The sequence below is a fragment of the Styela clava genome, chromosome 13 (genome assembly GCF_964204865.1).
Source record: "Styela clava chromosome 13, kaStyClav1.hap1.2, whole genome shotgun sequence".
In the NCBI taxonomy this organism is placed as follows: Eukaryota; Metazoa; Chordata; class Ascidiacea; order Stolidobranchia; family Styelidae; genus Styela; species Styela clava.
The window spans coordinates 1,201,298-1,225,506 of NC_135262.1; the positions used below are offsets into that span (position 1 = coordinate 1,201,298).

Here is a 24,209-nt window from a genome sequence, read left to right on the forward strand (position 1 = left end):
CGAATGATAAATTTTTGGAACGAGGCGATTTTCTTATCCATATCTCTTGGCAATTTCTGCGCAATCTTAGTTTTTTGACGAAGTACTAGGTTGTGCCGATTCATGAAGCGATTACACCAGCTGTTAGTTGATCTGAAATTTAATGAATCTTCTTCGTTTTTACCAGCCCAGTTTAGTGCATAAAGACGCACCTGTGCAAGCGTGACAGTCAAGCCTTTTTTTCGGTTTGCTTCCACCCATTCCGCTACACATTCCTCCAGTTTTGGCCATTTCGGTTGATTTTTCTGGTTACATTTACTTTTTCTCGGCATTTCTTTGAGTACACATTCTGCTTTCTTCCAATCACGGACCAGTTTTTTGGTAACACCGTATTGGAGAGCGGCTTTCACGTTTGTTGTTTGTAAGGCTAGCTCAACTACTTTTAGTTTGAAAGCAGCATCATAACGCATTCTTTTTGTGGATGTAGACATCTTTCACGGCGAAATAATAAACTTATATTACTGATGACGCAGTGAATGAGGCGCTTTCAATTTGGCGCGTATATCGTCAACACGACAAAGGTCAATGAAAGCGAGAGTGCATTAGCGCGTGAATAAGGCGCTTTTGAATTTGTCGCGTATATCGTCAACACGACAAAGATCAATGAAAAGAGAGTGCATTAGCGCGTAACTGAAAAATACAACAACAGAATCGGTTAAAAATAATAGTGCGCTTTTTTGCTTAACTGTCGAACGGAGACGCAGGGTTGCGATTTTCTTACTCGTCTTATTGGACGAATACACGGAAAAACCCCTTTTTTTGGTGCCAAAAACAGGCCGCGTCTTATTGGCCGGGTAGTCTTATTCGCCGGAAAATACGGTATTTCAAATCACATTTTTTTTGTAGTATTGATAAACTGCAGTATGAAATTGTAAATTGAAAAAATATGAAATGCTATTTTTCTAGTTTGTTGGGGAAAAATTGTTATCCCAATTAGCCGTGCTTATAACTTCTTATAAGCAACAATGAAGACCCATAACTACCGCTATTGGCATGTTGTTACATTCCCGGCGACTATTCTGTGATTACTTATTTCTTTATCATTACATTTGAATTGATTTATCCATTTCCATCAACCAGGTTCAATTTATTCTTTTGATGAATTTGAGAAGACCAGTAAAACAGTTGAGAAGTTTAATCGTTACACTTCAATAGTTGCTACAGGAAGTAAGTTTGATAATAGATGAATTTATTGCATTGCATATTATTTGCATATTACAAATTATACATTGTTCATATGTTTCATAGTAACTACGCTGGGTAATAGTTTGATATGTAATAACCTTTAACGCCAATGGGCTGTTGCAACAAAGCAAGTGCTTGGACTGCTGCATAGACAGCTTAATGTAGAATTGGCTGTACTGGTGACAGAGCATATGTAACAGGAATCTATACCAATATACAATTTGAAAATAATATCTGAGCTGTTTTTGATTTAATTAGAAATTGCCAAGACATATACGACTGGAATTGAATCAGAATTAACTGTATTTGATATTCTGAATTCTTTATTTCCGGAATAATTCAGAATAATTTTATTTGTAAATTTAGAGCATTTTGGTTGTGTCGGAATGACGTAAAAAATAATTAATAATGAAAAACTGTAGAAATTAGATGCTACATTCGAAAATGGTAAATTATACGTATTTGAAATGGTAAATTATCTCAATACTAGAGAGTACTTGGACATGGTTCTAAGGAGTTGGTATAATTTACTAAGAATAAATTCTCTTTGTCGGTGGCTTATGAGGCAAAACAAGATTCAAGAGGGAAAAAAAATAGGAATTCAGTTGGTGCATGTTCTCCAGTTGCATACGTGTGGGCAGAAAAGTTAAGTTGAATAGAAAATGTCGACTTAAAAAAAGTTTAATTCTATAAAACAGCTCTCCATCTGCTTTGTACATTAACTTTGTGGAAGAATTTATGGTTACATGACGATTGCCAACCTAAAAATCTAAGTTCACAAAATCTTCATATCATTCTATTCAGGCTTCATTTACTGTATTGGAGGTTACAACGGTAAATATCTATCAAATACAATAAAATTCAATCCGTCAGATTCAACATGGACGAAACTTCCTTCAATGCCGACTGCAAGAAATGGTGAGCAGCAGTTGAACTTGATGGGAAGATTTATGTCATGGGTAAGAAATTATTTTCAAATATATTCTGCGTTGATGAAAAACTTCGAATAGGTTTCATAAATCAGCCACGCGGATGTGTGCAAAATTTCATCTTACTGGCCATACGTACACATCACCGATACATATGTCTTCGGATCGATATTATTTAACAGACCCAATAAAGTGTTACATAATTTTTTCAAGCAATATTGACATAAACTCACGTGGCTGAAATCCAAGAAACAAAATAAAATAAATTTTCTAATTATAATTCGAATGATAGTTTGGGATATCTTTCTATGTTACTGTCATTTTTCAGGCGGACACGGCGGCATTGATTACTCGAATATTGTGGAATGCTTCGATACAGTTGCAGAAACATGGGCCACTGTTGCCAGATTAAACAATCCAAGGAGATATGTTAAAGCATGTGTTATTGAAGGAAAGATATTTGCTGTTGGAGGGTGAGTTGGAACTTGATTTATAAACTAAGCTATTTATTGCACGTATCTATTATTCAATCAACATGTTGTTTAGTCCAAAACCGAAAACAAATTATTTTGTATATTAGTAATTCAGACTCTGAACAAGCAACCATTCGGTAGTTCAAATCTGCCATGTCCGAAAAATTCGATTCTTTGAGTCTAGCTCTAGCATGATTAATCGCAACCCGAATTGGGTGATTTCCATGTCCAAAGTGTATCCTATCGCTACTTAGCCATCATTTGTACTTTCGTCATTTCGATAGAAAGTAATAAAATAAGTAAAATTCAACTAATGTATAACTCTATTATATTAAATTTTGGGTTTCCTATTTAATACTTTGATTGCGTCGTTATTTATTGCAGGCATGTTTCCAAGAACACAATAGAAGAATATGATCCAGCTGTTAACTCCTGGAAAGTTGTTAAAAACAATGGATGGGAAAGACATTCAGATATTAGCTTCTATCGCTTTGAAGGTTTCTTTATAAACAAGGTCTAAATATCCCACGCCAAAGCTTTCCACCTGAATCATTTTAAAATACGATGATTGACAATCACTCTGATGTTTGAAAACTTGACATTAATTTACCCATCCAACATGTTAGGCCACCTGATGATATAAAACAACGAAGAGCATCTTACTCTCCCCCGTGATGAATACGAACAATTTTATTCCCCAGTTACCTCGTTTCGACAAGTAATATAATGTAGAATACCCGACATCGTGAGCGAAATTGGGCGGGTATCAAGTCATGCATCAATAATCACGACTGTTTTGACTGGACGGGGAATCCCCTATATTGATACACCTGATTCCTCTGTTGTCGTCTGGAACCTTATAATCGACTTGTAAATCAAGAGCTGCAGTTGTCAGACTAAAGATGCATTAAATCAATTATCTAACTAGTTTTTCGTAGTTTTCACCTAGTTGGTGTAGGTCATTGATTCCCAAACTGTGAGTCGCGACCCTCGCGTGAAGATTTTCCGGGGTCGCCTAATTTCTGTCAAACATGCGCACACAAGTAACTAGGATTTGAAAAGTTAGAAAGCGAAATTTTTTCTGGTCCGCAGGTTCCCTAAAATTCCCCCAGTACGCAAAATTTGTTTCGAAATTTCTCCGATATGCGAACTGAAAAAAGTTCGAGAACCGCTGATGTAGGTAGAATACCCGACACCGGGAGACATCGGTAGCTCTTTTTATTGAACGCACGAATAATCACGACCGTTTTTACTAGACGGGGAATCCCCTATATCGATACATCAGATTCTTCTTTTGTCTGGAACCACGTAATCGACTTGTAAATCAAGAGCTGCAGTTGTCAGACTAAATATACATTACATTAAGTCATCCAAATGATGATTTGACTGGGATAGCATTTCACACTTACTGGTACCTAAAGCTATTGTAAAGTAAAAGCTTTTACGCAATATTTTATATAAGTTATGGTATCTGTTTGTTGTGTGTTAATAAGCGATGTATTGAATGTTTGATGTGGTACCGGTATTGTTTGGTTATGTATAGTTCACCTCTTTCGTTGAGCCAACAAAAACAAAGGTGCGCCTTACCTAATCCTCGTAAATTAGTAGGGCATGAAAATGTACGATGTGGAAATTACAGTGAAACTGTCATGTTAATATGGACAGGGACTATTGAACCTTTTCTATGTCCACCATGAAAACAAATTTTAGTTGTTCCACCGGCGCTTCCAAAGTATGTGAACAAAGATAACAGACACCGCAACGTAGCCGGTTAGAGTTAGGCCATAATTTTATTCCAATTTTCCATATACTAGTTCTATTGTGAGTACTCGGGACTAGCCAAATGACTGCCATAGTATTTGTACCTGTAAATTTGGCTTAACTTAGGGTCACCATATTTGAAAAAGCAAAATTCTGGACAGTGCATGACTATTTTCGTGACCTGGTAGTTAAAAATATGCGCACGGTACGAAATAACAATGTTCTGTATTAGCAGTGTGCACAGTACGATTGCAGATGCAGTAAAATTCCGGACATTTGAGCATTTTTTAAATTTTTCCCGGACGCAAAATTTAACCTTAAATTCCGGACATGTCCGAAAGTGTCCAGAAGGTATGGCAACTCTAGCTTAAGCTGGTACACATACTACGTTACAGTGTCCTCCATCTTGGTTCACATACTTCGGGAGTACCGCTTCTCTATTTATTTCTTCATTATCTTGCATATAATAACGCAAATGTGCAAGAATAAGAATAAATTTTTATCATGCTTTGGCGATGATGTAAAATCAGTGTTCTGATTGACGACTAGTTTCGGTTTTGCAATTTTGATCCAGAAAAAATATAGTCTAGGCATTGTGACTTCCGTGCAAACTTTTGAAAATTCAGTTTGCATAAAACTCTTTCTGATATGATATTTTCCTTAAACTAGATCTGTGAAACAAGGTTGATCTGTAACATAGTGAGTTTAATTAGAACTTTCCAACCTGGAACTGAAACAATGAATTTAACTCTTGATGCATATGATTTGAATCACTGTGGAAAAATGATGATGGCACTAAACAAGTAAGTAATAAAAATTCATGTAAAATTTACTGCTTTGTTACTATTGTGTTGAAATCTGACTGAGCATATGCAAAACCTTCTGAAATAGAATACCAAACAGTGATAGGGCATCAGAATCTTCTTGCGTTTTTGCAGAAGCTACAGAAAATTACATCTAAGCTGACAGAATTATTACACTTGAAATAAACAAAGAATATTCTGCCAAGGAAGTTTATACAAATAATAGTTAGTGCAGTCTATAAACCTAGATATTATGTAGCTATGGTATTGGTGGAAACTATTAGGATTCAGAATAATAATGTCAGATCATGGCACGGAATCCTAATGAGACATAATATACCTTCTGGGTGGTGTCATTAAGTAAATTAAATTTCTTAGTCCTAATAATTAATTTGTTGATAAAATTTTTATATTTCGCTTAATCAGTAATGTGGTCAGGTATTTTGGAAGTATTTATCTATTCTTATCACCCAAAATGAAATATAACTTATATTTTTGTAAATCGTTGTTTATTTAGCTATTGAGTACATAAAATTTAAGTTGAATTTACTGCCTTTTTATCATTGCTTGACATTTGATTAAGTAATATTAGGACTTTACAAAATATAGTATCACGCCCTCCTGCAGCATTTTTTTTTCTGCCTCAGAGGGCAATACAAGAGAAAACTGGCAGAATTATTAGCCTCTGATTAGGCTATGATTATTCTGTAAACCAGATTTAAAGTTTGTATGTCATAATTCTAATTAAGTGCAATAATGGGATTTGTTGAGAACTGTTGCAAGCCAATAGTTTTCAGGTCTGGGTCGTATTCTTCATTCACTTATATCCACAAGATTATCACTGAAGCGTAACTGGTCAGTATAATCTTATTTCAGTACCATTGCTATTTTGAATGACATTATTTATGGGTTCTGGGAACCTGGGTTACCCTGGCCGCCAATTCCCAGCATCCAATTCTGCAAGAAGATAAATCGTAAACCTAATTCTGTCACTAACGTAACACGGTGTCATATGAAGCGTGGATGTCATGAGATCATCGAGATGGGATTTTGGTTTATTTATTATACAAACTAATGTTCCTGATCGGAACTCACTTTTTATATGTTCCCACGAATCCCAATTTTTTTTATTTCAGAATCTTACTTCGGAAAACAAAAGCACTATGCATTCAACGGTATTGTTTGCCGTTTGAACTATGATTTCGTTTGTTTATTATAAGTTCCCCATATTTGAATTTTTTTAAATTTTGATATTTTTTGCATTACAAGGATAAAGTCTGCTCTAGAAAAATAATCGTTAAAGTATGTTTCAAACTTGCCGTAAATGACTACCGAAAATCACATATTTCACCCTAAAAATGGTTTTTGCTAATTTATTATATGTTCCCCAAATTGGAATTTTTTTAAATTTCGATATTTTTTGCATTACATCAATAACGTCTTGCTCTAGAAAAATTATCGTTAAAGTATGTTTCATACCTGCCGTAAATGACTACCGAAAGTCACATATTTCACCCTAAAAATGGTTTTTGCTAATTTATTATTTGTTCCCCAAATTGGAATTTTTTTAAATTTTGATATTTTTTGCATTACATCAATATAGTCTTGCTCTAGAAAAACAATCGTTAAAGTATGTTTCATACCTGCCGTAAATGACTACCGAAAGTCACATATTTCACCCTAAAAATGGTTTTTGCTAATTTATTATATGTTCCCCAAATTGGAATTTTTTTAAATTTTGATATTTTTTGCATTACATCAATATAGTCTTGCTCTAGAAAAACAATCGTTAAAGTATCTTTCAAACCTGCAGTAAATGACTACCGAAAATCACATATTTCACCCTAAAAATGGTTTTTGCTAATTTAATATATGTTCCCCAAATTGGAATTTTTTTAAATTTCGATATTTTTTGCATTACATCAATAACGTCTTGCTCTAGAAAAATTATCGTTAAAGTATGTTTCATACCTGCCGTAAATGACTACCGAAAGTCACATATTTCACCCTAAAAATGGTTTTTGCTAATTTATTATATGTTCCCCAAATTGGAATTTTTTTAAATTTTGATATTTTTTGCATTACATCAATATAGTCTTGCTCTAGAAAAACAATCGTTAAAGTATCTTTCAAACCTGCAGTAAATGACTACCAAAAATCACATATTTCACCCTAAAAATGGTTTTTGCTAATTTATTATATGTTCCCCAAATTGGAATTTTTTTAAATTTCGATATTTTTTGCATTACATCAATATAGTCTTGCTCTAGAAAAATAATCGGTAAAGTATGTTTCAAACTTGCCGTAAATGACTACCGAAAATTGCATATTTCACCTTAAAAATGGTATTTGCTAATCTATTATATGTTCCCCAAATTGAAATTTTTTTAAATTTTTTTTTTTTTTTGCAATACATCAATAAAGTCTTGCTCTAGAAAAAGAATCTTTAAAGTATGTTTCAAACTTGCCGTAAATGGTTACTGAAAATCGCATATTTCACCCTATAATCGCAGATTTTTCTAACGTTGATTTCTTGAAAATAATCTTGGGTGGTATCAGTGCAATAAAGCGGAGTCGGTATTACATAAACAAATTTGTATAATTAATAACATCGAAAAAGTACAAATCAAAACTAAATATAGTCGGGCAGTTTGGAACACTTTTTTTACCGTGGATTGCCGTGATTTACGTAGTAATGTTCTTATTTTGTTGACGCAACTGCAGGTTACATTAAAAAGACAATTAAATTAATAAAGCAAGACATTATAAATAGACTCGGATTAGTCGCCAATTGAATACTTTGGGCAACTGCAAAATCATTACCCGATAACATAACAGAAAATCATCCGTCTGAAAAGTGGGCTTTTTTCACAAGTAGCCTGCCTGCGTGATTGCGGCGACAGTTTCATGAAAATTCTGAATTTCTTCGGATTTACACCCCCCACTCTTTTGGTAATTCCGACAGCACCCTTGAACCTATTTCAACTTACGTCTTACCGAACCTACCTTTATGATATTTTGTGCCGGGTTGATATAAAAAATTCTAGTTAATAATGCTTCAGATAAGTATTTTGAGATATTTTGTACAAAGCCTCCACCATAAAAACACCACCGCCTCCGCTAAAAATACAAATGATCCAGTTACGGTTTTAGGGTGATCGCTAGGAATGCAGTATGCACCGGAACTTCAAATTCTCAAATTATTCCGAATGCGCAACTGGATAAATAAATTTGTTATTTCACAACGTGTTTTTCTAAAATTTCACTTTTTCGCATTAGTGGTAAGAGATCCGTATTTCGCCCAGCCTCCGGATACAGAAAAATATAAACATAATATAAGTTATCCACCATTGACGAGGGCTTTGTACAAAAGATCCGTATTTCGCAGATGTAGAAATTTATCTATTCATCCCTATGTGTTTGCCGATAAGTCAGCGTAACTAGGCTAAGACAATGATTCCGCATTTGAGGTAATAATTAAATAGTATCGTTATCGGTATATCGACTTTTTTCAAATATCGTTATCGGCGTTTCTAGTTGGTATCGGACAGGTATCGGTATCGGAGTTTCTAGTTGGTATCAGAAAGGTATCGATGTCGGCGACAAAAGTGGTATCAGTACATTTCTACTGAGTTCGACTACGCTTAATCAATATTGTAATGGCATTACAATATTGATTAAGCGTAGTCAGGCCTGCACAACATACGGCCCGCGGGCTGCATGCGGCCCGCTGGATACTTCTGTGCGGCCCGCGGGTGATTTGGAAACAAATCTTTGTTATTGTTTTTTTTGTTACATTGTTATTTATGCAAGCGCGCCGCTACTCCGATCATATTAGAAATCGTGAGATTTATGTTTTGCACTAGTTTCAATAAATTTCGAACTTTGTGTGAAACTGGTGTGGCCTTCGCGACCCTTAAAATTCGTCGCTCGACCTCTCGCCCCCCAGTTTGGGAAACCCTGATTTAGATATCTCGGTATTCAAACTGAATCACGCTCAAAACAATATCGGTATACAATCTCACACCCATTAGTGCATATTAGCAACCTATTAATAACCCCACTATTTTTTACTAGCAGCTTATGAAACTGAAGTTTTTTTTCAAATTTAGAACTTGAAAAACAATTTTTTCATTCATGAATGCTGCAGAAATTCTCGCACAAAAAATATTGCTATTTATTGTAAAACTTCAAAAATTTGGAGCAGATTTTGTAGAAAAATGTAATTTAACAGTCGAAAAAGTAGGAAGATCTATCGCTACTAAACGGATCGTTTGTCCAGCCTGCAATGGAAATACCTAAAAATGTTAGATATGACTGAATACCTATATGTGGGACGATTTTACAAAACTGAACCTGAGTAAAATATTTTCCTGCAGTCAGTTTATACTGCAACACGCAATACCTTATTCTAATAAAAAAAAAATATTGAAAATGAAGGGTGGATTTTCAAGGTAGATGAACCACTAAATACTCAAGAAAATAAGATTCTTCATATTTTTAAGCTTTCCAGTAATGAAAGTGTTTCATCAAATTTAACTGTTTCACAGTATTATTCTGATTTGAAGTTCATCTTGTGAAATATGTATGTGGCAAAGTTTGCGGCCCGCCGGGCCTTCAGATTCATCCTTGCGGATCTCGTGGTAATTTGAGTTGTGCAGGCTGTAATCTTAATATGAACCACCATTGTGACGTCACAACCATCGGCGACACGCAGTCCTTGTTCCAATTCTTGTTCACGTTTCCTTTCGATTAAGGTGCAGAAGTGCTTCATCGAATCGTTATACATAGGAGTTGCAGATAAATATGCTCAGCACAGCAGGAAAGCGAGGATTTTCCAAGCGTAAAGATATTAATTGTCAGAGAAAATATTTTACTCAGGTTCAGTTTTGTAAAATCGTCCCACATATAGGTATTCAGTCATATCTAACATTTTTAGATATTTCCATTGCAGGCTGGACAAACAATCCGTTTAGTAGCGATAGATCTTCCTACTTTTTCGACTGTTAAATTACATTTTTCTACAAAATCTGCTCCAAATTTTTGAAGTTTCACAATAAATAGCAATATTTTTTGTGCGAGAATTTCTGCAGCATTCATGAATGAAAAAATTGTGCAGGCGGTCTTTTAGGGATAGCAATTGGGCCGACGAAATTTGTGATTGCCTACGCGAGAGCAATCCTTACTGTTGTTTTGCGTTCAAGCGACACAGAGTCAACACAGGCGCAAAACCGAATGCAGCTCTATTTAATTGTGATGGATACTGCAGATTTCCATATTTTAAATGCGAGGTGCACGTCAGTCTCACCCACATAAAATTCAAAAAAAATCAGGGAACATATAATAAATTATCGAAAACCATTTTTAGGGTGAAATATGCGATTTTCGGTAGTCATTTACGGCAAGTTTGAAACATACTTTAACGATTATTTTTCTAGAGCAAGACTTTATTGATGTATTGCAAAAAATATCAAAATTTAAAAAAATTCCAATTTGGGAACATATAATAAATTAGCAAAAACCATTTTTAGGGTGAAATATGCGATTTTCGGTAGTCATTTACGGCAAGTTTGAAACATACTTTAACGATTCTTTTTCTAGAGCAAGACTTTAATGATGTAATGCAAAAAATATTAAAATTTAAAAAAATTCCAATTTGGGGAACATATAATAAATTAGCAAAAACCATTTTTGAGGGGGGGAAATATGAGATTTTCGGTATTCATTTACGGCAAGTTTGAAACATACTTTAACGATTATTTTTCTAGAACAAGACTTTATTGATGTATTGCGAAAAATATCAAAATTTGAAAAAATTCCAATTTGGGGAACATATAATAAATTAGAAAAAACCATTTTGGGGTGAAATATGCGATTTTCGGTAGTCATTTACGGCAAGTTTGAAACATACTTCAACGGTTATTTTTCTAGAAAAAGACTTTATTGATGTAATGCCAAAAATATCGAAATTCAAAAAAATTCCAATTCGGGGAACATATAATAAATTATCAAAAACCATTTTTAGGGTGAAATATGAAATTTTCGGTAGTCGTTCACGGCAAGTTTGAAACATACTTTAACGATTATTTTTCTCTAGAAAAACTTTATTGATGTAATGCCATAAATATCGAAATTTAAAAAAATTCCAATTTGGGGGACATATAATAAATCAGCAAAAACCATTTTTAGGGTGAAATATGAGATTTTCGGTATTCATTTATGGCAAGTTTGAAACATACTTTAACGATTATTTTTCTAAAGCAAGACTTTATTGATGTATTGCAAAATATATCGAAATTTGAAAAAATTCCAATTTGGGGAACATATAATAAATTAGCAAAAACCATTTTTAGGGTGAAATATGCGATTTTCGGTAGTCATTTACGGCAAGTTTGAAACATACTTCAACGAATATTTTTCTAAAGCAAGACTTTATTGATGTAATGCAAAAAATATGAAAATTTAAAATAATTCCAATTTGGGGAACATATAATAAATTAGCCAAAACCATTTTTAGGGTGAATATGAGATTTTCGGTAGTCATTTACGGCAAGTTTGAAACATACTTTAACGAATATTTTTCTAAAGCAAGACTTCATTGATGTAATGCAAAAAATATCAAAATTTAAAATAATTCCAATTTGGGGAACATATAATAAATTAGCAAAAACCATTTTTAGGGTGAAATATGTGATTTTCGGTAGTCATTTACGGCAGATTTTAAACATACTTCAACGGTTATTTTTCTAGAAAAAGACTTTATTGATGTAATGCCAAAAATATCAAAATTCAAAAAAATTCCAATTTGGGGAACATATAATAAATTAGCAAAAACCATTTTTAGGGTGAAATATGAAATTTTCGGTAGTCGTTTACGGCAAGTTTGAAACATACTTTAACAATTATTTTTCTCTAGAAAGACTTTATTGATGTAATGCCATAAATATCGAAATTTAAAAAAATTCCAATTTGGGGGACATGTAATAAATTAGCAAAAAACATTTTTAGGGTAGATATGAGATTTTCGGTAGTCATTTACGGCAAGTTTGAAACATACTTTAACGATTATTTTTCTAGAGCAAGACTTTATTGATGTATTGCAAAAAATATCAAAATTTAAAAAAATTCCAATTCAGGGAACATATAATAAATTAGCAAAAACCATTTTTAGGGTGAAATATGCTATTTTCGGTAGTCATTTACGGCAAGTTTGAAACATACTTTAACGATTATTTTTCTAGAGCAAGACTTTATTGATGTAATGCAAAAAATATCAAAATTTTAAAAAATTACAATTTGGGGAACATATAATAAATTAGCAAAAACCATTTTTAGGGTGAAATATGCAATTTTCGGTAGTCATTTACGGCAAGTTTGAAACATACTTTAACGATTATTTTTCTAGAGCAAGACTTTATTGATGTATTGCAAAAAATATCAAAATTTAAAAAAATTCCAATTTTGGGAACATATAATAAATTAGCAAAAACCATTTTTAGGGTGAAATATGTGATTTTCGGTAGTCGTTTACGGCAAGTTTGAAACATACTTTAACAATTATTTTTCTAGGGCAAGACTTTTTTGATGTAATGCAAAAAATATCTAAATTTGGGAAAATTCCAATATGGGGAACATATAATAAATAAACGAAATCAAAGTTCAAACGGCAAACAATGCCGTTGACTTCATAGTGTTTTTGTTTTCCGAAGTAAGATTCTGAAATATAAAAAATTGGGACTCGTGGGAACATATAAAAAATTAAATTCCGATCAGGAACATTAGTTTATATAATAAATAAACCAAAATCCTATCTCGCTGATCTCATGACATCCGTGCTTCATATGACATCGTGTTATGTTAGTGACAGAATTAGCTTTACGATTTATTTTCTTGCAGAATTGGATGCTGGGAATTGGCGGCCACGGTAACCCAGGTGTTCTGGGATGCATTCACTGTATTAGGATTCTGACTCCTTTTTAATAGCATTACTGGTCAAACTGTCAGTTATTCTCAGTTAAGGAGTGGAGTCTATCTCAGCATCATTCAGCAATTTCTGTCCCTTGAAATTATTATTAAAGCATGAACAAATAATTTGTATATTAGTTACTATGCTGGTATTGCCCCTTGTTATTTCCTTATATATTTTCTTTGATACCTTCTATCTTAGGTTAGATAGGGATAAGTTAGGTTAGCAAAAGTGTTGAACAACATAAGCATAGAAACGTAGAACGATAACTCAATAAAACTTCATTCCAACTTGAGATAAAAAAATTCAAACAACTCAGTGGTGGGGCAATAACATGACAGTATTGAGAATTAAACAAGTTAGCAATTCACATATATTTGAATTAGAAATGTGATTGGATATCATCTAAAAATTTTAAATTATAAGTCAGTATAAGCGGATGGAACAGCATTTGCTAGCTCATTCAACTCTTCAGTTAGTATAGTGGAAGATTACCCATAAATGAGTATGCATTATATTATTTTGGCCCGGCGGTATGGCGCATCGTTCTAAGCATTAGGAATACTTCGCAGGTTCGAATCCTATGGGGGATATGTGCGAAAAGATTGCTAGGTTGATTCACGTAACCTCTGGTCGGTTACGGTTTCCTCCACCATCAAGTCCGGGCTTCCGAAAACTGGCTAATTAATCCCACACACGACACCAACTGACAACCGGGCTAGATGTCGTGGTTTGTCATATGATTATGTCGTCCTTTCGGCTTACCTCTTCTTCTGGATAAATAAATCATATCCCAGTTACCAGTAAGCTATTTCATAAAATGTCATATTGTGTCCTAATTTCACCGTGTATAATAGCCGAAACTTTTGAACTTGTTTTGTTTTTATATCATTTTTATCAATTTCATCAGTCACCGAGAAATATCACCGGAATGTAATCGGTCCGAATAATTGTATATTACTGCCATTAACATATTGCACTTTTCGTGCTGGCAGCCACCACCATCCTGGTCAATTTTATGACATGTGTAATAACCTGGATAATTGATGCTGGATGGAAAACAGTTTTCAAATTTGGTATTAGAATCACCATTGTACAAAGCCAAGTGTCCCATACATTTTATCTTATGAATGTTTAAAAGATATGAATCATACGTACCAACCTGCTGATGCCCAATGCTTTTTTGTTTGTTTTAATTAATTTTTGATTAGATATGGATGAGTTTGAGTAATAAAAGTGCTGCGTACTGTAAAATGAGCATGGAATGGTGGGTGGTTTACTTTAATCTAACCTGATTGCTTAATCTAACCCATGACAAACAGAATCAAATGAATTTAGTCGTAGCATAATGACAAGATAGTATCGAATATTAAACAAGATAGAATTATTCAAATAAGCGGACACGATGGTCGTATATTAGTTATCACGTATGCTCTTAATTTAAAAGTTATTATTAAAAAACAATGAATTAAAATGACTTTTTTGAGCGTAGACGATTGAAGAAGGCAATTTAGCGTTGTCAGAAAATGCTTGTTCTATTATTAGCATCGATCTTTAGCTGCTGTATCAGGGGTCAATGAGTAGTCGAAGTCACCTTTTATCATCGTACATAATTTACAATCGATAGCTTTCAATGGTTGTTGTGCAGTAATAATAAGGAAGGCCATCAAACTTACATTACAATCATCAATCTGCATCATTCATTAATACAGTTCTGAATTTTTCTGCAACAGTTTTAGCTATAATAATAATTGTAGATCAATTTGCTGGAAAGTCTAACTTCATGAGCCACTTCCAGAGAATATTTTGCACGCCTTATTTTAAATTAGTCGGCGGTAACCAAATCTCGTTGTTCGATTTTCATTGTTTCTTAAATTAGTTGAATATCAGGTACTCACCGGGAAGAGAAAATGAAGTAGCACTCTCCGGAATAATGCAAACCCAGTATGAAATATTCGCATAAATATCCCACTTGCGGTATTCCAATATGTTACACTACTGCCAATGATGACAAAAAAAGGGTTTTTATCTGCGACTGTACACAGAATTCAACGATGATAACTATCGAAAAAATATGAACAAATGATATGTTTGTGGTTCCCATCTAACTGTGAGTGGGTCGTGAAATATCAATCAATTTCCTAGAAACTTTATTTCTTATGCGCCCGCATGTACGATAAAATCCTGAAAATAAATGTTTCTCAAATATCAAACTGTATTCAAACATTCGGTCGTGATATAATCATTCATAAATCTCACATGTGACATCAGTTAGATATGCATGAAATGTATATTCCTATTTATGTATTTCAATGTTGATGAAATCAAATGCCCTTTTCTCGTGCCTCGTGACTCATATTATTAAGGTTGATTGTGTCCTGAGTTCGTAAAGTTAAGAAACCTCTTGTATATGCAAAGAAGGGCAACAAGTAACCACCTTTCAGTAATCGAGAGTCTCTGAAAAACTTCGAATATGTCTCGCAGTTTTTGCAAAAAAAGTGTGCTAATAGTGAACACTGGTAGTGGGTGCTTCCATATGTGCTATATAAGTTTTCAGGAATTGAAAAACCAGAATTGGGTGAAATGTCGAGACCCGTAGGAAAATTTAAACGAAAGATAAATAATTAGTTAGATAAATTAGTTAGATAAAGAATTAGACAATTAATATAGTTGGAGAGAGGATTACTGAACACTTTGTCGTCACGGTGCAGTCTATGTTGATGCCCTGTTCTTTTGCATGTTTTTCGGCGTAATATGTCTCAATGTCTTTGAATCTGTAACTGGTTATCTGTTTTGATTTCAGACAAAGGGAAAATAAAGAGCATAGTGACTTCGCAATTATGGTCGGCGACGAGAAAATACCAGCACACAGGAATGTTCTATCAGCAGGATCAGATTATTTTCGTGCAATGTTGTCTCATGAAGTGAGTTTTGCATCATGATTTATCAAGTAACAAAAGATATTCACTTGTATAACTAAGAATTAGACCATACGGAATGCTTTGTGTTCGTCTTATTGTAAATTATTGAATACATGTCAACAAAACAAACCTTTTCTATTATGTTATATTTCAGAATGTTGAGAGCAGCACTGGCATTGTAGAAATGAAAAAAGTTCAATACTCAAGTGTGAAAACTTGCATCAGTTACATTTACACTGGTAATTTTTCCACTCCTGGTCGTGATGAGCGTGAACAACTAATGTTTACCGCCCATATGCTCCAATTACAAGGTGAATGACGTCTAAACATTAAACATTTTTTGATCTGCCAGTAGTTAGTTCTCTGTGACACAGTTCTAGATTATCCTAATCGCAACATCCTGTATCGAAGCTACTACTTTCTTCAATTGACGCTTTTAATAAACTTTTTATAACACGACGATTTAGTGGCGGTTTTGACGAATGAACAGAAATGAATTTCTGAAAAGTACGAATTTGATGCTTTCAAGGTGTACTATGGTGGCCCATCGTTGTCACGTGTAAAATTTAAAAAAAAAATGAAAAAATAAAATGAAAAAGCGAAAATAAAAAAATAGTTGTAAAAAAACATAAAAATAATTGAAAAAAAAGATATAAAAAAAAAAATTGAAATTGAAAAAAAAATTTAAATTAAAAAAAAAATTGAAAAATAAAACAAAAAAAAAAAATTAAAAAAAAAATTAAAATTAAAAAAAAAAAAAAAAAAAAAAAAAATTGGATAAAAAGAAAATAAAAAGGTTGACAACGATGGTCCGCCTCGTGGCCCCCATCGTTGTCACGCGTTTTTATTTTTGGAAAATTTGATGCTGCTTGGGACCAACGTTGTCAGGCTTAATCCTACACGCACAAATGTGTTTCCTGGGTTTCTAACTCACTACTGATTTTCATGAGCAATATCCAATAAATTCAACATGAAAATGTTCTATAAATTCTCCATGCTACAAGTTCAACCACAAGCAATATATTTATAATAATGATAAGAGAATATAGAATTGGATACGAAAATTTGTTTTTACGTGTAGAAGATAATTTAATTGGAAAATGCTGCTTAACTGCTCAGACACTCGTGCGATGCCGGTGCGGTACCGTCTGACCGTACCGGTACCCATGCAATCACTCGTGAAAGAATGGGAGATACGGATAGTCTCGTAGAATATAGTCTACTGAAACACTCTCTGCGCCTGCCCCATACCGTACAGCCGTAACGTACCGATCCAGACAAATGATAAATCGCCCGTGCTCAACCATTTATTTCAATCCATACCTCGACTCACTATATTCTACTTGGATCGAGGTATGGATTGAAATAAATGGTTGAGCACGGGCGATTTATCATTATCTATATACTACGAGACTATCCGTATCTCCCATTCTTTCATGAGTGATTGTATGGCTACCGGTACGGTCAGACGCAAAGCGACTATAACCGACTACCGGTATTTGGTAAGACGGTACCGGCATCGCGAGTGTCCAGACAACTGAGTAGTTAAGCAGCATTCTCCAATTAAATTACCTTATACACGTAAAAATTTTCCGAATTTTCGTATTAAGTTCTATATTTTCTTATCATTATTATAAATATATTACTTCTTGTTGAACTTGTAGCATGGAGAATTTATAGAACATTTTCATATTGAATATTGCTCAAGAAAATCAGTAGTGAGTTTGAAACCCAGGGAACACATTTGTGCGCGTAGGATTATGCCTGACAACGTTGGTCCCAAGCAGAAGCAAATTTTCTAAAAATAAAAACGCGTGACAACGATGGGCCACGAGGCGGACCATCGTTGTCAACCTTTTTATTTTCTTTTTATTCAATTTTTTTTTTTTAATTTTTTTTTTTTTTTTCAATTTTTTTTTTGTTTTTTTTTCGTTTTTATTTATTTTTTTTTTTTTAATTTTCATTTTTTTTTCAATAATTTTTATGTTTTTTTACAACCATTTTTTTACTTTCGGTTTTTTATTTTATTTTTTATTTTTATTTTCAATTTTACGCGTGACAACGATGGGCCACCATAGTGTACCTTCATATTCCGAATGTAGAAAAGTGTTGAAAATTAAACTCAGTCCAAAAATGGTTGTTTCCTATATTATATGCAAAATTGCTTCAATATTATAGTATTATATTCAGACATGTGCGACAAAATTGCAACATCTCTCGAGGAAGAATTGAGTCCGGAATCGTTTTATTCAACAAGGGCTATCGCAAACACTTTCGAATGCGCCGGTTTAGTTGAAAGTTGCAGAAAATTTGCTCTGAAAAATTTTCAAGCCATTGCTGTTCAAGATGATTTCAAACATTTTGAGAAAGATTTTGTTTCTATCTTGGTTGGTTCGAAAGAAACAAAGGTTTGTATCAGATTATCTTTGCAATTTTCGTTTACTCGATTGATACTAATACTTGTCTTTCAAAGTCTCAAGCAGAGGTGTGCAACGTTTAATGCAGGAGGGCTAGATACAAATAACTGAGTGAAACCGCGGTCTGCATCTTGCTTTAACATAGGATTTCTAGTGATTACTAGGCAGTGATAATAAATTTGACTCAGGTATAGGCTTCGCCATGCAAATGGGTTTAAATTACTTGCACGTACCAGACTAAATTAAATTATAAAATCGTTTTGCGGGCCGCACACCAATTAAAATTAGCACTTGTTCGCGAGCTGCAAAATTATTTTTTGCGTGCTGCATTTGGTTCGAGGGCCGCAAGTTTCACACCCCTGAGCTAGACTATTGAGTGTATCAGAGAAGTTACACACATGCTGGTACGCACGTTTCTTAGTGACTTCTTCATTGTGCATTTTTGTTTCATATTGATTGGTCAAGTATTAAAGCCATTATAGATTTTATAATATACTAACTAAAATAATAAGATCTCAATGTCTAAATAATTTCGGTTTTCTATCGAAACAGGCAGCAGAAGACATTAAATGCAAAGCGTTGATTATCTGGACAAGTTATGACATCGAGAATAGAAAATCATGTTTCGAAGAGATGTTCAACAAACTGGATTTGGGGAGAATGACATTGTCATATCAAAGACATTTAATTGAAAATGAGGTAAATTGTACACGGACAACCACCGTTTGTGGTCAGGTTGGCTGAAGGAAGTTTAACTGATCGTAAAAATTTCGTTTGATTTATTAGTAGTGTTAAAGCGACTACAAAGTATATTTAATAAATGTCTTGATCAAACAGCAATAAATGTCCAAAGCAACAACCAAAGTAATACATACAGACATAAGCAACACCAACCGAACTGTGCACTAGACTACTGAGTGCACATGGCCACATCACCTTCATAGGTGGTTGGTCATGATCGTCACCTGCAACTGATGACATCAAAGGTCATGCTCAATCATCTGGGAAAATGCTAGTTGCCAGAAATACAGCTAACAAGTAGCACGTACGAATTTCATTCAATGTCAAAGTTTACCTAACGCAGTTTCTAGTCGTGATGATTTTCAAATATATCACAACCTTAATACCAGATTTTTTTTAACATTTTTTATCATTTTCACAGGTTCTGATTTTCGAAACAAATTCATGTCTAAGAGCCATTGCAATTTTGCCTTTTAATCGAAACAACATAAAAGCTAAGGATGTCACACTTCAAGGTAAAAGCTTCTGCATGGCTCACTTTGTTATTTCATTGGATTCCACTTGTCATATTTAGTGAACCCGTACAGTTGCATATTAAAAAAAAAAAGTTTGTATGACTCAAAACTGTTTTGACAGACTTTATGCAGATTGTGGTTCCACATTTATTGGATTTCAACATTTTTCCATTTTATATCGTTTAAATCAAGCCATACCACTAGCTTAGAAAGTTTTATCCTTTTTTCAGATTTACCCGTCGACAATGGTAAGTTATTACTTCAAAGTATTTCGTTGGTAAGCTTTATTCATTGCTTTTGTTTATATTCTTCTCTGATAAATTAAAACTTTACATACATATATAAACCAGCTGAGCACTTTATTCTAGCTTGATTACCATTTTAGTTTCCTGTTTTAGCTCATATTCAATTTCCTAAAGTTTTAATTATAATGTTAAAACTAAATATGAACTTTGTCTTCCCAGTGATCGCTGTGTTTGATAAAAATTCTAAAGCGATTCAAGCATTTGATCCTGAGTTAAAGTCTTGGACAAAGATGCAGGTGAGCGTGTTTTGTTTCATAAATGTTTGACAATTGCTATTACTATTTAAAAATATGTATATAATGAAATTCATCAGATACTTCTTGGCAGTCCTATTATAATTGAGCCTGACTAACTCAAAGAAGTGATTGATCAGAGGAACTGCAAAGCATGCTCCTGCAAAATTCAATTTTTGCACAAATCCATGGTCCTGCATCATTCGTAGATCAAATGAGATTGAGATATGTTGTTGCAGTTGTTATACATTGGTCAAAAATTTATTTCATCTAAAATTCAAATAATTATGGTAGTTTGTATATTTCAAACACATTCACACATACTGGTATAATTTCGTACCAGGACATCAGTGGTGAATTCGTTGGAAAGGGATTTACCGCTGTTGTACTTCATGACATCATCTATGTTTTTGTGAATGATGGAACCAGTTATCAACTGAATTATACGGATAACAAAGCTACGTGGGTTAGACTGGAAGATCGGAAAACAACAAAAAGTCGTGTGGCGGCGGTTACGTTTGAAGGTTAGAATAAAATTTATTCAACACTTGTACTTCTTATGATTGTACTAAACAGTTTCAGTAATCTAGGATGATTTGCACGAAAATTATGTTCCATGGGTTATGTCCCGATTATGGGTAAATCATCTGCAGCAATGTCGGCCAAGTGAAATGAATAATATGGATTGCTGGATTAGTTCAATATCTGATTCCTATTTGAAACCAAATTTATAATGTAGCCTGGTGCCTACTGCCTAATGTCACCCACAATTAGCATGATTTAAATCAAGTGAAATTATTGGCTTCTAGACATTAGCATGACTATAATGTAGTATTTTGTCGACTAGATTTATTTATTTTAAATTAGGTCAAAAGTAGAGAATTTAAACTTTTGAAAATTATTCACTACACATTCAGTAGATGTGGCCACAAAATTCCGGTGTGGCACATAAGTCAATTTTTACCAATATTAAGATTCATGCGAATGTTTATTTACGATGTTTTATAATTTGATTCAATGTAGCTTGAATGAGTTTATGGTCGTTGGCTAATCACTTGGAAGAATTTTATCCCGTGATATCGAATATAAGACGCCTTCAGGTTGAAGCAGCTTACAAAGTCATAGAAGCTTCTGGACTCCAAAGTTAGCTTTGTTATCTTTATCTGAGAATTAAAGGCATTACTCTCTGAGAGCAATCTAAAGAAAATTTATACACAAAATCCTAATTTTATTTTTCTCATTCACTAGATTTATTTTTTAACAACCAGGTTCAATCTATGCATTTGATGATTCTGGCAACAACAGTACAGCAGTTGAGAAATTTGATCCATGTGATGGAACTTGGTCTCATGTCACTGATAAACCCGTGGAAGGATGGTATTACTCAATAGTTGCTGCAGGAGGTAGGTTTGATGAAGTATAAAGTCATACTGCAAAATGTTCACTGTTTGTATAGGGATATATTTTACAGTTATGCGCCATTTGTTGAAAATTGACTTTACTAAAATATATATATTTTTTAATTGTATTAATTTTTACATGCAACTAATCCCATCTCTCATCCCCACATTCTGATTTAAATTATGGTAATTGTCGTTGACTAGGAAATTTGTAGTCCAATTGCAGCATGCAGACAGTCTAAATATTTGAATCTAACACACATGGAACATCAGAACGATAAATAGCATCCCGATCTCGCTTTTTTATTTTTGAAATATGTATTCATGACGAATGCTTGTAATATTCTGACCTGATCCTCTTCATAAATTATTTTTCATATCCAAAATAAATGCAATATTTCTTTAAATGAAAGATAGTAATGAGTTTGTTGGTTGCATCATATGACATTTATTTTGTTAGTTCTATAACTTATAAATTTTATACTTTGAATTCTTTATTTCCGGAATAATTTAGAAAAATAGACAAGACTAATTTATTTTCATTTGATTCTCCCCAGGTTTCATTTACTGTATTGGAGGGTACAACAACGGAAATCTATCAAATGCAATTAAATTCAATCCATCGGATTCAACATGGACGACACTTCCTTCAATGCCGGCTGCAAAACATGCATCAGCTGCAGTTGAACTTGATGGAAAGATTTATGTCATGGGTGAGGATTTGCTCTTCAATTTTTTTTGGCTCGCGGATACACTGCAAATACGGTGATAAATAAGTAGCTATTCCGATGTACAGATCTTCTGTTAATTGAAAGTTAACTTCCCCTTTCAATATAGCATGAGCAAACGCTTCACTTAGCAATACTAAACCCTGAAATTTTTGTCTCAATACCGTTAACATCGGGCTGATATTACATAGATTTAGCAAAGTGCTTCATAAATACAAAATACTTCAAAATAACTGTAAAATACTCGCAAAAACACTGTGAGATATTTTTATGTAATATGAGTTTCTCATAATTCCAGAATCTTTCTGGTTTGACCGTTTGAAAATGATAATACACACTATGTTAACAAGTCATATCAGCGTAAGATCACTAGTTGACCTGTGTCAAACATAATATATTGCAAATCGACTGATCGATATAAAACTTTCAGATATTTTATTGGTATCCTCATTTTACAAGGTGGAATCATTAGCAATAGCTTGAACCTTACGGAATGCTTTGATACAGTTGCTGAAACATGGACCACTGTTGCCAGATTAAACAATTCAAGACACAGTTTCAAAGCCTGCGTTCTTGAGGGAAAGATATTGGCTGTTGGAGGGTGAGTTGGAACTTGATTTATAAACTAAGTTATTTCTTGCACGTATCTATTAATTAATCAACATGTTGCTTAGACCAAAAGTTAAAACAACTTATTCTGTGTATTAGTAATTCAAACTCTGAAAAAGCAACCACTGGATCGTACAAATTCGATTTTCAGCATGATTATTTGCAACCTGGACTGGGCGATTTCCATGCGTAGATATCACTGTGTGAAACAGAAATCGCTACTTAGCTATCATTTGTGCACTCGTCATTTCAATAGAAATTAATAAAATAAGTAAATATTCGGCGAACTATATTAATCAATTCTTGAGTTTGCTATGTAATACTTTGATAGCGTCTCTATTCATTACAGGAATGATTCCAAGAACACAATAGAAAAATATGATCCCGCTGTGAACTCCTGGAAAGTTGTTGAAACAATGGATGGGAAAGACATTAAGATTTTTGCTTCAATCGCTTTGAATGTTCCCTTCTAGAAAATGATTGAATATGCATCAAAAGCCAAAGCGTTTTGACTCCGCTATGATTGAACTATAACTTTAATAGGTTATATATTTCACTGATCAGAGGTTCGATAAAAACAGCGAATTTTGAATTTATCAATAATTTGATTTGCAATTGTAAATATAATTTATTTCGGCGATAGGCGAAATATTCAAGTCAATATCAGAACTTGAGAGTACTTAGATTCCATTGTTGAAACTACATATATTCAGAATGTATTGTGTATATTACCTGCATTAATTTTCAATCTATCAATAATTTTGCTCCTTTAGTGTGATTCTAAATAGTAAATATCATTTTATGTTGTCACAACGGAAACAATTCGAGTCAATATTGGAACGTGAGATTAATTGGATTCCATTGTTGAGACTACATATATCCAGAATGCATTGTGTGTATTAGGTTAATAATCAGTATATGTAACCGTCATTTCATCTTTCCAATGATTCTTTATTAAATATGTGTAACGTTTAATTCTCAATGGTATGCGAAAAGAAAATTACAAAACTAAAAAATAAAATTAGATCGTATGTGTGATTCCAGCGATGTTATTTATCAGATTTAGATATTATTACCGACGTTTTATAAGACTTTCATATCTGCACTATATGTGTATTTGCACCGCAATGGCTGCTATTTAAATCTCCTGCAAATACCTATTTTATTGATAAGGAAGGCTCGGT

The 24,209-nt window shown here is 33.5% G+C and overlaps 1 protein-coding gene across 1 annotated transcript; it reads left to right on the forward strand.

Moving 5' to 3' along the window:
- The first annotated feature begins 1,710 nt into the window (after nt 1-1,710).
- On the forward strand, nt 1,711-23,989 carry LOC120328272 (kelch-like protein 24a). The gene is made up of 15 exons (XM_078119177.1): nt 1,711-2,183; nt 2,482-2,626; nt 3,011-5,190; nt 15,960-16,080; nt 16,232-16,388; nt 18,268-18,485; nt 19,047-19,193; nt 19,657-19,750; nt 19,981-19,998; nt 20,215-20,291; nt 20,632-20,812; nt 21,557-21,691; nt 22,246-22,401; nt 22,876-23,017; nt 23,375-23,989. Exons 3-15 carry the CDS (start codon nt 5,126-5,128, stop codon nt 23,496-23,498), a joined length of 1,635 nt encoding a protein of 544 aa, XP_077975303.1. The 5' UTR covers nt 1,711-2,183; nt 2,482-2,626; nt 3,011-5,125; the 3' UTR covers nt 23,499-23,989.
- The last annotated feature ends 220 nt before the right edge of the window (nt 23,990-24,209 follow it).